Here is an 18,090-nt window from a genome sequence, read left to right as displayed (position 1 = left end):
CTCATGCACACACACACTTACTCCGAGCTGGTAGGTCACCATTCAATTAGGAAGAGAAGCCCCCACTATCCAGCCCCTGGACTCTTGGTTATTACAGACAAATGCAATCTCTGGTGTTTTGCGAGCTCAAAACATTTTACACCCCGTTTACACCTGTATTTAGCGTCGTACACTTGTGATCCGATCGACCAAAACACATCTTTATACCAGGTGTAAACATCCCCTCTGTTTCTCCATCTCTCATTTTCTTTGTCTCCCCTTTACATCAATATGCATAGATTCCCTATACAGGTCTTTGTCCTAGTAGAAGACAACCAATGATTTTATATGATTTTGTCTTATTTTCTTCTTTTGTTGTCACTTATACATCTTTTTGTTCTCACCTTCCCCTCACTTTTCTGCCTATCGATCTTTAAGCTCTTCCGCAGAAGGGCACTTCAGAGAATATAGAGGGCTCAGACCAGTGTGAGGTTAATTCGCCTGCTAGAGATCCCAGCATGCATCAGACAAACTAAGTGGGTATGTCCACCTGAACTGTATATGGTTACAGATTCAAAAGCACTTTCGTTGTCAAAACCGACTTACACGCAGTGTTCCAGACTTCTTTCACTTGAATTTCATGTCTCATCTGGGATTTCCGAGTCCTTTCACCATTAGCGTAGTGATACCAGACCGATGGTTAGGGCTATCAGAGACGATATAGATGGAGACTGACCGCTCATTCAAAAATTAATGGAAGATATTGTAACATTCAATATGGCTTTAGGAAATAAACTCACCTCTTAACACGAATTTACAGGTATAGTCTTTACACTCACCAAACTAATCCAGGATATCCTGGAGTGATTTCTATACAGTTGGTGTAGCTTGAGATAGCTTGAGAGCTTGATTTGATAATCATATGCTTTATATAATTTGCGTTTCTCAATCTTATCATGATGTAAGTCATATGTTTTAGAAGCTGATTTACTTAGTAGTACATTGGTTTAGTACAAGGATGGCAAACCCAGCAGTTTGCGGCAATAACCGTGATTACAGACCTTGTAAATATGTTATATGGGTCATGGTTCGAATCTCAGGTAACATAGAGGTGACACGCAGGAAAACTCTTAACTGTTTGCCATTCATCACACTGAGCTACTGACACTATACACCAAAGCATTGAGTCTACAATGGTGGACACCGGTTTTATTGCTGTTGCGGTTGATTTATTCACATAAGCACATGTTGGCTGACATAGATACACAATTTGAAAGTGAATGTCTGTGTACAATAATAAATATTGACATACGTATGGACAATGCAGAGTTGTTTGTATATCTGCTCATCATCTGCCCACATTCACATGCAGATTTTTGGAAACAGAGTCTCGGGAAGGGCTAATCCATTTCCTTGCTGTGACAGAAAACCATTGAAGGAACAGGAAAGAGAGAGATGTTTACCAATGAGTTGCGATCTTTAACACTGATTTCTGATGTTAATTAAATCCAGTGATTCAGCGCACTTTTGGATCGACTGAAGTCTGAAGATTTTCTTCCTTTGAAAGGCAAATTTATAAAATGATCAAAGGGACTGTTTTTTCAGGCATTATTTTTAACAAAACTGAAAGCTGCTGAATGCTTCTAGTGGCTATAATGTGCGCAGTTGACCTCGGCAGGTATGGCTTAAGGCCAAAGTGTATTTTTTTATATACTTATATATACAGAAGTAAGTAGTATGTAGGCTGAGAGGTATTGCAATTTGTCGTAATGCGTATGCATCGATTGACAGCGCACGTGTATGAGTCAAATGAACTATGCTTTGCAAGGCTTCTTTGTGCGATAGACTACAGACTCCGTACTACATTTAACAATTATTTATTAAATACTTAATATAAAATATAAATGGTATTAACAAAAAAGTAAAGCCATTTTATTACATGTGATAACAGTTCTGGCCTCTCGTAAATTCTTCCATTCTTATTTAATACACAATATACAGTACACACATTCATACTTTATCTTATACTGTATGCTATAAACATCTGTTGTTTCTTTTTGCTTGACTGACAGTCACTACATGGGAAATATTCCAAATTTAATTTTTAATTTAAATGGCAAAATTCACCTAAAGTTAAGTAGTTTGCATCTCTGGGTTTGATAATTATCTGTATTTTTTATTATAAGGATGCATTTTCTGTAAAATAGCTTTGAAACAACATTCATTCATGTGTAAAGCACTATACAAATGTAGTTAACATAAACTTCTGCTTTCTTTCATTTAATTCTTTGGAATGCTTCTCAGCTCTGTAATGTGATTGGCTGGAATTCGCGTTTGTCTTAAGAAACACTTACTTCTTAAAACTTAAAATTCTTGCTCTGTCGTGTAATTCGATTGGCTGGGAGTCGTTCACTGCGGCTTCTGTGAACAGAAACTTTAAAGGCGCTCTAAGTGAATCTGTGCGACGTCACTTTTTGTTGATGTTTGAACTGTTTTCAAACAAACGGAGCGTAGCTAACTCCTCCCTCTCCCTTCCATGCTTTCATGAATGCGCCCAACCCCCACCCCCAAATCATTCTTATCGTTTATTGGCTGGAACACTTTGTTATGTTTCGTGGTGCTAGGTTTGGCCACTGTGTTGTTATTGCCATTTGTGAAGCCTGGGCTGTCTACAGAGATCGCGTTTTTTACAGTTTGATCAGTGGTCAGGTAGCAAGCAGATAGTGAGGAGATGTTTGCTGTATTTAACAAAAAAATGTTTTATGGTCTAAAACGCGTGAATTCGCTTAGAGCACCTTTAATTTTGATTTGTCAACATTTGACACTGATGTGCGCTGTTAGATTACTGCACTAAGCGACTGTGTGTTTTGAAGGAGGCAGCAATGACAGCAGCGAGTTACAAGTGGGTCCAAATAAAAAACAGTGTTGTAATTGTTATTGTCATTACTCTATAACTTGCATGCATTAAAGCAAACTGGCCCACATTGCCATGCAGCTCGCTGGGAAAACTGTTGGTGCTCCAGATGACTAGTTCGCTACTGCATCTGTGTAACCTCTATATGTAGAAAAAGTCTGAAATTTGCCAGAGTTGCCAGATGGTCAATCCACCCATGTCCTTTAGAAAGCGACCGTGGACCACGTTTCTTTCTTTCTGTCATTTCAGTAGTGTGCCGCGCATGCCCGCTCACGGTGTGAAGCGTGTCCATGCTATTCTCTGAGATGCACTTGACGGCTTATTGTGCAGCAGATTTTTTTTTTGGACGACCTAGTTAAGGCGGTAGGGTTCTCCAGCTTAGGCGGGCCGCCTGAACTGCAAAGTGCTGCGGGAAAACCCTTCCCAACCAACCCCTAACATCTGATGAGTGATTGGTTGATAATGTTGTCTATAGCTGAAAAGTAAAACCCTATAATCTAATGGATTGATATGTTGAAAGGACTGGAAATGTCTGAATATGAACAGTTTGGTCCATAAATTACACGTCGTTCTAGAAAACATGCTCAAAAACGTAAACTGTTGTAAAAACTACCAAAGTAATTTAAAGTTCCTGACCTGGCCATAAATGCATCATGACTGATGATCCGATTAGATCAATGTTGTTAATAAAGACCAAAGTACATTACACTTGCACATTATGAAATCAAAGTCCTGATCTACGTAAGAGAGTAAAAAGTGGAGTAGGGATTAGACGAGGACCGGTAAACGAATGGTTGCAGGTTTGAACCCTGAGAAGGAACTGTCGTCATCTATTGCCATTGTGTGTGAGCTAAGCACTTACTCTCCAAGTTACTTCACCGACTCATTTTACTGTAATGAAGTTTCTTACGAGCATCCCAAAACTAGGTGAATGCTAAAGCGCTGATGGTGGGCGGCAGAGGGATGCGTGAGACGCAGTCAGATGGTCCAATCACACGTTCACCACTAGATCTGCCGTTTCCTATGTCGGCTGCCTGGCAGCGGGCCCCGTTTTCTCCACCTCCTCCAGAGCGAGGGAGGAGATGGAAGGACGCAGAGGAATACAGCCAGAGATTTATGGCCCGGGGGGAGATTGATTACGCCCGTCACTGGCCCTGATGTGCGCTTGGCATTTGCCCCCCCACCCAACTCATCAGCATGTTATACACAAACGCACAAACATACACACACTATTTGGACATTGGCACTCCAAAACAGGCACTCTGTAAATCGCCTCTAGCCTTGTTTTGACAAAACACTGTCAGTCGCCATCTGAACTGCAGACAGACGGTTTTCTCTCTCTTTCTCGGTTACACTCTTTCTTTCTTTTTTAAACCCATCATCTCAGAAAAACACACATCAGCATTCAGCACCTAGAAAGCGTTTCCTCCAGGTCAACACGGGGTTTGTTCTGCCTGTGTGTGTTTTAGGGCAGTGATGGGAGCTTTATATCTTGTGTGAAGGAAGGTAGTGATAGGCTGCTGATGGATGAGTGTTTTGGGTTGGCCAGAAAGGATGGCTGCTGGATTCACATGTGATGCAGCAGGTGTGTGTTTGTCATTCAGCCCACAGAGCCGAGAGGCAGCTGGAGCCACATTAGACTTCCTCCTCGCACACTCATCTGGTGGGGGTGTATGTCCGCCTCCTGTGCTTCACAGGTGTTTAAGTTAATAGAACTGAATGAAAGATATATTATCTATATACATAAATGTGTAGGGTTAAGATTTTTATTATTTTTCGATTCTTATCTGTGTCTTATTTTTTATTCTTCAGGTCGGCCTCGGCAAACCAGCGGCTGTAGAATCGTACCTGCGTCTGCGCAGTCATGCTGGCCTGCCTGCAGAGGAGGCAGAACCCTGCGCCCCAGCACGCCACGACCGTCTGCAGCAGCAGCAAGAGTCTTGAGCCAACGCAGCACATCAGCCGCAAATGTAAGGAGCAAAATGTCTCAGTGTTCATAGACAATCCTAAGTATGAAGTCACCTCACTGAACCAATGATCTTCATTATTTACTTGAACCACCCAATCTCATTGCTTTTAATGTAATTTTGTAATTGAACCTGATCCAACCCCCTCGTGCTTATCATATTGGGTTATTTTGTGTAACTGTCTGTAAGGAACAGGAAAAATGGTAGTTCCTGGAAACTTAGTAAGGCATCAGATCAGTTAAAAGCTATTTGTATAACAGCTCTATCTGTGCACTGATCTGTGACTAAATGCCAGCTCTTGTGACAATATATGGATCATTGGTAGTCTTCATTGGTCTTCACAGGCCGTAAAAAGCGTTGGCATCGAGAAAGACATGGTGTCAAGGCTTTAACTCAACCCTGACCTTCAGGTTAGCTAAACATTTGCAGCGATGGCTGTCCTTGCAGACCCACACACACATATGCGCAAACAAATCTGCTTATTTTCCATATGAGGGTTTCACAGATCCTCAGGTTGCCACGTTGTATTTTTTGGAGCGTGTTGTCATTAGTTAGATGTCCCTATTTGTTTAGGGTTCACAAGAATTCTTGCAGACCAACTAAACTCGTTCTGACAGGCTCCAGGATTAAAGAAAGCAAAGAACAGCCTACTGTTTTTCCGATGCAAAGCCCCGGATTAGACTTAAACTGAGGGAGCCCTTCCTGTAATGAGATGGAGAAGAAAGGAAAGAATAGAGAGGGAAAGAGGGGGTTGTCCTGCTTCTGGAACTTTCTGTATGCCTTTGGTTCCTTGTGTTGACATGGCTGTATTCCACATGCAAAAGCTGACACAGAAAGGACCGGCAGACAAACGTGCAGTTTCTAACTACTATACCTTAGGCTCAGCTGTAAGCTTAAAGCAGCTTAAAGGTAATAGGATGGCGTGTTCTTCCTGTTGTTTTCAGATCAGCATGGCATCGTTTTGCTTTCTCCTTTCAATGTGGAAAATAAAATAATATAAAATAAAATATATAAAATAATGTGAAATGTATAATAAAATAAAAAATATATATATATATATATAATTTATATAATAAAAAAATAAAATGTATAATAAAATATAAAATAATATATAATACAAATAATAAAATATATAATAAAAAAATAAAATATATAATAATATATAATAAAATATATAATAACATATAATAAAATATATAATAATAAATAATAAAAAAATAATAATAATAATATATAATACAATATAAAATGATATATATAATAAAGTATAAAATAATATATAATAATAAATAATAAAATATAGAAGGTTTCAGCAGTAACAACATATACATGCGGCTTTCGTGGTCATCACGTAACTTACGGTAAACTATGCGAAGAATAAACAACAACAAGTCCTTTTAAAGTAGTTTATTTATATAACAAGCAAAATAAACAACACATAGATTACATAGGAACCCAAAACATTTGTTATTTTCGACGAGGTATTTGTTTAAGAGTTCAGTTTCAGCAACTTGTCAGACCATTAAACAAACAGAAACCGGAAGTTAAGTTTGGACCAGGCGCTTATCACGTCACCGCACGTGTGCCAGATGAAACGGTCCATATAATAAAATATAAAATAATATATAATACAAAATAATAAAATATAAAATAAAACATAATAAAAACAATAAAATATAAAATTATGTATAATAAAAATAATAAAATATATAATAATATATAATAAAAATAATAAAATATATAATAATATATAATAAAAATAATAATATATAAAATAATACATAATAAAAATAACTAAAATATATTATAATATATAATAAAATAATAATAATAATAATAATAAATTAAAATAAAAGTGTGACCTGTATGTTCAGAAAGTGACAGTTGAATGGCGCATGAGGAATGGCAGCTCAGTTGGCAGAGCATTGCATTAGCAATACAAACATTGTGGGTTTGATTCCCAGTATGGATGTACTGATAAGAAAATGCATAGATTGAGTGTCAGTTTGGATAAAAGAATCTGACAAATGCATAATGCAGCGGTAACCAATCCTGGTCCTGGAGGGCCGGTGTCTCTGCAGAGTTTAGCTCCAACCCTAATCAAACACACCTGAAGCACCTTAATTAGCTGTTTCTGGTGTGTTTAATTAGGGTTGGAGCTAAACTCTGCAGAGACACCGACCCTCCAGGACCAGGATTGGTGACCACTGGCATAATGGGTGGATTAATGGACAGATAGATGGATAGATAACGGGACAGACAGACAGATATATGGGTGGTATAGTAGTCTAAAAACCAAAAGGGAAAATTGACAAACCGAAGCATGTTTGAGAAAAAGAAAACAAGAATGAGTGCACAAAAGCGAGAGATGGAGACCGCCATGCCTGATTAAATTGATTCTCTCCCTCCAATTTCAGCAGGATTTAGCCACTTCCTTTCTCAACTGCTTATTGAGAACCAGTCAGTAGGGGTCTAGAGCTGAAATCAATAGGAAAACAACAGTCACTCTTTCCCTCACTCTTTATCAAATAGTTTACTTCCTGGCTTTTTCCATTTGCTTTTGAGAAATGTACTGTAGTATACAAAATAACTAGATGGTTTTGTGTGTATAAGTGCTTCAATTTGGTTTCTGGATGTGTTCCTGTAGCTTAGCTGGTAGATGATTGCGTGTTAGCAAAGGTCATCGGTTCGATCCCAGTATACTGATATAAAGTATAGATTGACTGCAAGTCGCTTTGAATTAAAGCACCTGCCAAAAAGATAAACGTAAATGTATGAGACTGCACTGTTTGGTTTAAGGCTTCAGGAAGGTGTTTACGTTGGCCTGAGAGAAAGAGACAGATGCTGTGGGTTGTCCTCTGCAGGCAGTCCCTATCACAGCTCCTCTGAAGCAGCAGGCCGGCAGTCTGGAGATGATGAAGGAAGACGGTTACCCGCTTTGCCGGGTGTCCTTCTGATCCTTATGGTTATTTCAGAAAAGTAAAACGCCCTCCTCCCCACATCTGCATCTGCACAGTTCATTGATGCGACTCCCATTAAAAGTGCCTCGTACCCTCAATAAAAAAGGACTTAACTGGCTCCAGCATCAGCTGCGATCGCTCAGATCGGCCCGCCAGACAATCAATTTCCCCCGAGCGCTCGGAGCTTAGCGGGCGAAACGAGAGCGAGGACGTGATAGGAAGGGGGTTGTTTTCATTATCGCACCTCTTTCCCCGTCTGTGCAGAGAGAGAGGCGGCGAAAAAGCGAGCGAGTAGCAAAGCGGAGGTAGCGAGACCAAAGGCCAGATACAGAGTAAAGGCGGATAGAGAATGAGAGAGGGGCAGCGTCGCTTAAAAAAAAACGTTGACCGCTCGCTTTTAAAAATATCGTATTAGATTAGCTTCAGTGAAGAGGCCTTTTGAGTTTCCCCCTTCCAGCCAAGAAATGAAAAAGAAATGCTAGGCATTAGTTAAATTATAAATCATAGCCGCTTGCTTTCAGCATGCCTAAATTCTCAGAGTATGTGGCGGCACTCTCCCGTGTCAGGGCTTGTCATTACTAATTAAATCTCCCTGTTCGGGTGACATTTGTAGCGTCCCCCCACCACCCCGCCCCGCGTCTGTCTGCCAGTAGCTTAGATGGCGACATGAAAGTCTGAGCGTGAGGGCAGATCATCAGAGCAGACCCTGGGGACATGGGGTCTAGGACCGAGAGCATTAGAGAGGCTTTACCACTGACCTCTGCATTGGACTGCAATGTCTTTCAATCCTTTCGCAGTTCTGACTTTTTTCCGTTTTGCTCAATCGCTTTTGTGCAATCACTTTTTATTTTTTTAAAAACAAAGGTCCTCGTAAAGCACCTCAGATGCACATATGGCGCAGTGATGTCATCTGTAGGGTCACAATCCGGTTGAGGGGGATTATCACCTCCTAACACCTGATAGAAAAGATCTGATCCTGCAGAAAAGCCAAGCCTGTTTAGTCAAAAATATTTAAATGTGCTTACAGGAGCAGCTGAAACGACAGCATTTACCCTAATTTCCTCTGTGCCCCGCAGTCAAATTGGATTTAGTAGGAATCTGCATACTTTGACCTTTTCTCATGGATTGAGTACCGTTGCTTGTGGTTCTGTACTCTTTCTTTTTTTTTAAATGTGTGGTCGTGTTTGGATTGAAAGCAATCTCAGTTGATTGACAGCTGCCCTCTGCCCCACCCAACCTCAATTTCTGTCTCTATTTACCTGTGTACTAACTGACCTGAGTTCTCCAAAGCTTTATTGACATGATTGGCACTATTTCCATATTCAAACCATACACTGTTCTTATGGTTTGTTGGAGATGTGTGCATTTCCGTTGGGCAGGCTTGTATCTTTAGATGCACCATTGCAAGGCTTTATATGGGGGATGTCAATGTCAAACTGACCTGGCTCTGATCGGTTAATTGGTTTATTTCCAAACACTGCTGGAAAACCACATAATTCCTGGTGCCATGGACAAGGCAGGGTGGGAAAGGGGGTGTGGGATGCAGGCTGTTGTTGCCGCGGTGTTGGCAAATGCAAAGCAAGGCATGTAGTTTGTTATAAAGAAAGAGGAGATTAGTGAAGAAAGATGGGAACTTTCAACGAACAGATCATATTGAGAAAGTATGTGTGCACAAAAAAGGACAAGAGGGAGAGAGAGGGAAAAAAGGGTGTAGTACATAACATGCAAAACTAACTCTGTTGCTCCTTTGGGACCTTTAACATCAATTAGTATAGCCTGCCTGACACATTCGCTCTTCTGGGAGAAGTGTGTGTGTGTGTGTGTGTGTCTGCTAACAGTTTCTTCTGCAAATGAGTATGGGACACATTAGTATGAAAGACCTGGTTTGCTTGATTGGGTTTCTTGTTTCCTGTCCTCGCACGTCTCTGCGGTCTAATATTCTCAGACACATTGTCAAAAACAAACAAAGACGTGTTTGGATATAAATAAGTGTTGGAAGATGAAAATAGATTGTGCAAATGTAATCCCTCCTGTGATTTGGTTGTCTAGTGAGATTTTTACCAGCTTATAACTGGTACATTGCTTAATACCGTTTTGCCAGCATTGGCGCACGCACGTGTGTCTGTGTGTGGTGTTTAATATTCATTTTGAATCAGTGGAGGGCTTGTTTCCTAAATGAGAGAGCAGAAGGGTTGAGATTTGCTTCGGGCTAGCTGCAGGCAACCCTCTTTTTCTATTTACCTGCATACTCGCCTTGTGAGCTCCCTCGGTCTGTCAGGACACACACATTCACTCACCCACAGTTCTTTCTTTCTTTCTGTTATCTGTTCCTCTGAGAACTTGTTCATCTCTGTAATCTCTATCTAATGCTCGATTTGTCTAGCTGCTGCACATTGTGCTTTTGTGTTTATATATCTCGGATTGTGTGTGTCCAGATTCTCTGAATGATTGTTTTTGATGAGTGTTTCTGAAGCACAGTTGATAGAGGAGTGCCTTAGCAGAGCAAAGGTCATTGGTTTGATCTTAAGGAATACGTGTATATGGGAGAGTGGGGCACAAAGTAACGCTTTTTGGCTTTGGCTCCATTATTCAAAAAGAATATTTTTTGAAGGTGCTGCACAATTAAAACAAAAAAGTGAGTTATTTCCCCTGATATTGTATTAACAGTTATCATTTTGATTAATATAGTATTTACATTGTTTTTATTATCATTGTATACCCGAGGCTAAATGTTTTCAATCCCAGCTATCAGTTACTAGGAGTGGTTGACATGTTTCAAAATGGTGTTATGTTTTAGGTAACAAGACAGTGATTCAGATAATATAGGGTTGGATTTGGTGACTTACACACCCAACTTAAAAAAAAACATAAGATGAAGAAATTTACTTTCATGCCTCCAAAACACACTTTGTTCAATATTTTAACCAAAACACATCAAAACTTTTCACAAATTCACAGGACATCATCTTCTGACAGTAAAAGAAAAAGACCAAGAGCACAGATTGCTCAGCCCTTTCTAAATATGTAAAGTAGCCGTGTTACAATTAACCCTGCATTAGTTTGTGTCCCGCTCACGCCTTCTAATAAAATGTTTACTTGGAATGCCCTGTACATTTTATTTTTTTAAAAGCATCTGCCAAATGCATAAATGTAATGTAAATGTTTGGAAAAGTTTTCAACCAGTTAGGAAACCATTGGACAGAACACACTGCTGGGTTAAAAATTGACCCCATGATTGGTAGTTTTAACCCAACTGGGTTTTTCTCCCCCATGGTTGCCCAACAGCAACCCAACGTTCAGTCATTTGCAACCCAGCCTGGGTTCTGTCCAATATTTATTATTATTATTATTATTATTTTAATGGTGTCTATTTATTATCTTTCGCTCTCAGAGGTTTAAAAATGTAGTTTATAAAGTATTAAATAAAATAAATTAAATACAGTCATGGTTGTAAATTTACAAACACCTTGGAGAATCTGGAAAATGTTGAAATTCTGCAGATTAAGGGTTGCTTTAGTTTAGTATTGCCATGAACAAGTTATTTCACGTGATAGATGTTTACATACAGTCCACAACGCAGACTAATGCTACGTACACACCAAACGAGGGGCATCGTGTTTAGGGCTGTGCAAAAATATCGATACAGCTAACTATCGTGATAGTTTGCTGTATCGATAGTGTATCGATATTTCAATCTCTACTATCGATATTTTAAAACCCATCAAATTCCTCTGTGTGCGTCAAACGACCTCCTTTGCCGCTGCTGTAGTTGTCACTATCCAGTTGTCTGCCATATACGGCCATTCAGCCAATGTCCAGAAGTTAGAGGGAGTGAGAAAATAGCAGAAAATTGAAAAACAGCTATATTTTTTTTACATTTTTGATAAAAAAAGTATTGTAATGTATCGCAACATGCAATGTATTGTATTGTATCGCAATATGTATCTTATCATGACCCATGTTTCATGATACGTATCTTATCGGGAGGCCCTTGCCAATACCCAGCCCTAATCGTGTTACTCGCTCTAGATTACTCGCGGGATTTAACTTCGTGTCATGCTAATTTTTCGCTCAAGTTGAATATTTTCAACTTGGGTGAAGACACGTTTGAGGCGAATAGCTCCTGTTCGTGGCAAACACGCCGGCCATATCATGTCATTCGCATCACCCCACAGGAGGAAGGGTCTGATCGCGTCTTTGCATTGACTTTGTATGTAATCTACACGCGCAAATCGTTGAACTCGCGTCTGGTGTAAACCCACAGTAATAACAAAGTATACAAAAACTAAATTTTTCACATTCTATAAGGTGTATGTAAACTTGATCCTAGAGGTTGATGTTATCTCCTATAGGGATGTAATGATTAAATCGCATGTCCCATTAAAAATGAAATCGATTCTGAATCGCAAGGCTGCGATTCTTTGTTTCATGCACAGCTTGTGCGTGTACTACGGCATTTGGTCAGTAGGAAGTCCTTATCAATCTAAAATCATTATGAGTTGGAGTCTTTATAACGTGCATTTTAAAAAGCAACATTTGTTAAATTAAATTAATTCAAAATATTCTTTATTATCATGAAAATACCTCAAACAATTTGAAGAACAGCGATATATTCCTGTAGACATTTCCTGGAATAGCGTTTGCAATGCTACTTCTTCTATGGCACAAAGGAAGTTTCTGCAAGAGAGCGCCCCCTGGCGTTCGGATGTGCCGGGATTTCACCGTTATTAATTCAAATTCATTCATTGAGAAAACGCACATTGGCACGAGTAATCGTTACAGCCCTAATCTCATAACATATACCTGTGGTCACCAACCCTGTTCCTGGAGATCTACACTCCTGCATACTTTAGATCCAACCCTGCTTCAGGACACCTGCCTCTATTTTTCAGGTAGCCTTGAAAAGCTTGATTAGCAGGTTCAGGTGTGTTTGATTGGGGTTGGAGGTGAACTTTGCAGGAAAATACATCTCCAGGAACAGGGTTGGTGATCACTGCCATATACAAACAACCTCTGAGCTCATGATGGGTCGGTCTTTACGATTCGGTCTTTTATTTATAAAGCCTCCTTAAAGCATTTGTTAAACCCATCTTCAATCCCTTAATATTTTTTTCATTTTAACACTGTAAAAAGTGAAAGTTGGATCAACTTAAAAAAAATACTTCATATTTTCAACTTACATTTTTAATTAAATTCAAATTTTTATGCATTACCAATTTTTTTAAAATGTTAATCTTTTACTTTTTACAGTGAAACCTGCAGTTAGAACCTGCCATCATTATGGTGATTGTCTCTTTATATTCTCAGTCTCCCAGGAAGATATGTTCAGATATAGAGGCCTGTTCTTCCTGTCGACCCCGCAAACTCTGTCGGTGTGTGTGGGTTGGATGAGGTATTTTTTTAATCTGGTGCATAAAAGTGAAATGAGCCTTTTCATGTTTTGGTTTTTCGTGGGTGGTTATCGGTAGACCTCCGCATGGAGAATCACCCTCACATTCAGAGGTGTGTGTTCGTGAGCGGATAAGATCAAAGTATGGAAGGATTATGGAATAAAAGGAACTTGAACTTATAACATCATTTGCCATCTATAAGATAAAGACACAATATAGACAAAACATGTTAAATGAAATACCAGGGAACACAATAATGACAAATATTTTGGCTTTTGGGAATGTTCTCCGGCTCTTCTAAAACACAACTTTATATAAAAAATTACAGTGTTGTTGGTCAAATTATAATATCTTTATTTCATATGCAACTAGAACAAATTCGCAGTATGTGTGTTTCCATGTACGTTGAATTTAGCTCGCTTTCTGTATCCAGTTTGTTTTCATTCGCCAGTCAGCCGTGTGACGCGAGGTATGCTAGAAAACAAAGTCACCCAGTACTCGTCCCACAATGCCCCTGACGTGTCTGCTGACGGTTAGCATTCCACACGGGCGTGAGGAGGACAGTGCTCGCCGCTGTAGTTGTGAATGATGAAGATGAGCTCTGGAGTAGAGCGAGTGGATGGGGTCTGTGGGGTTCTCCTCTGGGAGAGCAGTGACTGTTATCTTCCTCTCGCTGGTACAAGCGAGGAGGATCTCTTATTCATCTTTCTTTATAATCTTGCATACCTCACGCTCTTCTCAGCAATACAGCAGGCACAAAAAAGCTGTTGTGTGCTGAATAACAAAAAAATTCATGTGCACTAAAAATCTCACTAGCACAAAAAAGTAAGTAATGACAAAAACACAATATGAAGGTCACATTTTATTGGTTTTAAGCTAAACTCTATTGTGTATTGTATTTTTTTTCGTTCTTCTCTTTTACATTGTTATAATGTTGAGTAAGGCAGTGGTTCTCAAACTTTTTCCGCATGCGGCCCCCCTTGTGTACGGTGCATTCCTTCGCGGCCCCCCGCGAAAATTTATGACCAAAAAACTGTTCTAAAACTTTACATTTTAATTTAACAAAACATATTCAGTTATACAATGTAGTGCTGTTGGTTAGTAGCCTTATATTTTTTTGGTTTAATTTCACAGAATTCATGATAAATAAATGTATTTTATAAAATGTCATAAAACTGGGGCCCCCCTGGCACCATTTGGCGGCCCCCCTGGGGCCCCGGACCCCAGTTTGAGAACCACTGGAGTAAGGGATAATGTTTGAAGAGCTCAAATGCAAAAGTCTCTAAACGCCACTTATGTCAAAAACAAAATTATTTTTTTACCAAAATGCTCAGCATGTTTTATGCGTTCCTTCAATATTTTTATTTCGAATTCGATTAATCCTAACCTCGGGCCATTCGGAAATACCAGTTTGTTGGCAGAATCAGGTAACCGCCACATACATTTTTAGCAAAGCTCTGAAAGACAAGGAAGATGAATGTGAAATGCCTGTAATTCGCATTCGAACTTGGGTCCCTTTTGAGTACTTTAACATGAGTATAACCCACCAAGTGCATCCCAATGCCCCCTAATGTGTGCTTTAGTTTCTTCATTTTCACATTTTGAATTCTTTCTCATCATTTGCAATGTTTCTAGTTGCATCTTTAGTGATTTTGCAACTGTTTACGATGTATTGTCCAAAGTAGTGGGTGTTTTTGCCAAAAAAGTTTGCATGCACTTAGAGGGTTTTGCAGCGAAAGACAGTCAGATTTGTTAAATGGAAATGAAACGCCTAAACTGACATTTTGTGAAAATACGGCATTTCAGTTACTGTCTACTAACCATTTCATTGTCATTTAAGTAAAATTACTGAACCTAAACATAAGAACCTGAGAAAAGACGCACTTAGACGGTTTTGCATCTGAATTCTTTATATTTGGTTTATCATTCTAAAGGGGTTTATAGCTGGCTGACCGAATATAATCCTACTTATTTTATAGTTACTTGAATAAAATTATTTCATAATTTGGTTACCTGATAAAGTAGCACTCATAAAGTAACCCATATGAGGAGTCGGATTTCGCTTAATCCCAGATGTGCTGTGGTTAATGAGGAATATCACACCGCATAGAAGCCACAATTGACCAGATTGGAGTATTGCAGAAAATATCGGATATAACAGTTATTATAATACGCAGAATGTTTTATAAGCTGAAAAAATGCTGGCTCCAGTGTTATCGGTTTTCCCACGCTTTGTGTGTACGTGTGTCTGTGTAGGCAGCCTGGCTCTGCTGGCCTGATACAGGCTGAGAGTAGACAAATGCAAAGTGACACTTGTGTGTGTAGAATGGTATTTGTAGTGACGCTTTGACCGCAGATAATAAAGTGTTCGCCCTGAGGTGATTCCAGACGGCAAGCACCTCCAATGAAACTCGCTTACTCAGAAAGAGAGAGAGAGGGAGAGAGAAAGAGCAAGAGAGATAGATGAGAGAGCGACATAGGACGAGAATGATGGTAGAGAAGGACTTTAGACATTTAAAGTGACTGTGTGTGCGCACGCGGGCATGTGAGACCAGACTCTTTCCAACATGTGTTGTTCCATTGAATTAAAATTTTGGAATTGGCTTTTAAATGATGCCACACTCGAGTATTACAAATTTAAACTTGTGTCGTCCTTGGGTAGATATCGCCGAATAAATGTTATTTCCTCAGAGAAGGTCTTAAGTATCAAGCACATTATTCATGTGCATTTTAATTTGACTCGGAGCCCCTGCGCTCATTAGCTCCGAGATTCACCTTTGATTGGATACTGGCAGATGTCTGTGGGGAATTAGCTAAGTAACCCGAATATGTTTTGCCAGGTTCACACTGAGCTGAGCAGGAAATGAATCTATTAAAATCAGAGCCAAGCGTGGCGTGGCCTGAACATAATATTATTAGATTCGATTTTGGACAGCTTTTTTTATTGTTTTTATAAGTCTTTCTTAAAAAATGTGGCAGCAGTTTGCGTGTGTATGAACTTTATTTTCTTGGCAGCCCTTCGGACATCAGTAATTATATCATATTGCTGTTTTCAATATCAGCATTTGTCTAATTTGCCCGACATTTAAAGCTAATAACATGAGGGCTTGTGTTTCCCAAACAGTACAATTTATAGTTTTGTCATCTCCAACATTTAGGTCGTGAATTTAGGTCAATTGCGACCATAAACAACCAACATTAAGGCAATACTGCAGCCAAATATCAAAATTACTCCATGATGCACTCACCCTTAAGCAATCCGAGATATATTTGTCCATCATCTTTCAAACAAACAAACAAACACATTTGGAGTTATTTTAATAAATGTCCTTTCTCTTCTAAGCTAATAATGGAAGAAAACAGGGATAAAGGAAACTTCTGATTTTGAAGCCCAAAAAAGTGCATTTATCCTTCACAGAACGGATCCAAGGGATCCAATCAATGCAATATTGTAATTGTTTTAAACTTTTTAAACTATAATAACTAGCTTCTGGTAACGATGCCATCTTGGACTCAAGTGATTCACGAGTCAGTGTCCAAGATGGCGCAGTTACCGAAAGCTAGTTATTATAGTTTATAAAGTCTAAAATATTGATATTTTACTAACACATCATTAACCTATTGGAGCCTTGTGGATTACCTGTGTGAAGGATGAATGCACTTTTTTGGCGTTTGAAGTCAGAAGTTGTTCCCTGATCCCTGTTTTCTACCATTATAAAGCTTGGAAGAGCAAGGACATTTACTGAAATAACTTCAAATGTGCTCTTTTGAAACATAATGTACATATGTATCTCGTATTGCAGGGGGGTGAGTAAATCATGGAGTAATTTTGATATTTATGTGCAGTATCCCTTTAACGTGCATCCTAACTTGCATTATTTTTGCCATGCAGTAGCTAAACATGAATAATCAGAATAATAATGTGCTTTAGTGCGTCTATTTTTATCAAGCTATGCATATTCACATCTTTTTCTCTCCAGGATTGGGCAGAGAGGAAGACAGGTCCACAGTCCTGTGCCATTATTGTCATTAGTCTGTGTGTATGTGTGCATTTGAGGGGGCAGAGATGTGAACCCGAGCCTGTGGCGCAGGAGGTCTGGGGGAGGACAGGCGCGTTCTTTCAGCTCGCCACTCAATTAGAGGCACAGAGGCACACAGAGGCATGCTGGGTTAATTGTAGAGCTTCAAACAGCTGCCACATTCAGAGATCCATTGTGCCAGCAACGGTTGTTACGGCGGCTAGGGGCTCGGGTTTGTAATCGCTGAGTAATCAGTCTGAGAGAAGAGCAGATGACACGTCCATTAGCAACAGGCAGGTATTGTTTAGAATACAACGACACCAGAAGCTCCTAGTGCTCGCTGTCTCTCTCTCTCTTTTCTCTCTCTCCACCTCCCATCCCGCATCACTGCTGATAGGGTGAAAAATGAGAGAGGCAGTAAACACTGGTTGTGATGGTGATGATTATGGATTTACGGTGTAACTAATGCAACCGTATTTTAAAGCAGTGGTTCTCAAACTTTTTGGCACCCCCCTTGTGTAGGATGCATCCCAGAAGAAAATTCATGGCATAAAACAATCGTAAACTTTGAATTTAAATTAAACAAAACATATTAAACTATCCAAGTTTGTGCTGTTGGTTAATAGCCTTATTCGTCTGAGGTTTAACTACATTTTATAAAATGTCATAAAACTAGGCCCCCTGGCACCATCTTGGCACTCATGTCAATTGCCAGGGTCGGGTGCATAAAAAGTCTTAAGCTTTTGAAACTGATCGGTCCCATCCACTGATCTATATAAATGACTGGATTGTTAACGTAACAGCGTGAGGTGAAGCCAGCGCAGAGTTCGAGCCGCCATCTTGGTATACCCAACCGGCAGA

At 39.5% G+C, this 18,090-nt stretch overlaps 1 protein-coding gene across 4 annotated transcripts in view; it reads left to right on the top strand.

Annotated features, from left to right (window-relative positions):
- Nucleotides 1–18,090, top strand: part of fam222aa (family with sequence similarity 222 member Aa) — a 63,403-nt gene that overhangs the window by 31,536 nt on the left and 13,777 nt on the right. For 2 of the 4 annotated variants that reach the window (XM_073861219.1, XM_055198675.2), the window contains exon 2: nt 4,706–4,863. The exons of 1 other annotated variant lie outside the window; for it this stretch is intronic. In XM_073861219.1, coding sequence (XP_073717320.1) covers nt 4,758–4,863 — 106 coding nt within the window. In that variant the 5' untranslated portion in view covers nt 4,706–4,757. Of the gene's footprint in view, nt 1–4,497; nt 4,591–4,705; nt 4,864–18,090 lie in introns of all 4 variants that reach the window. One more of the 4 variants, XM_073861218.1, reaches the window with a different exon arrangement.

The sequence above is a fragment of the Misgurnus anguillicaudatus genome, chromosome 22, assembly GCF_027580225.2.
Source record: "Misgurnus anguillicaudatus chromosome 22, ASM2758022v2, whole genome shotgun sequence".
NCBI lineage: Eukaryota > Metazoa > Chordata > Actinopteri > Cypriniformes > Cobitidae > Misgurnus > Misgurnus anguillicaudatus.
This window is presented reverse-complemented; position numbering and strand designations above follow the sequence as displayed.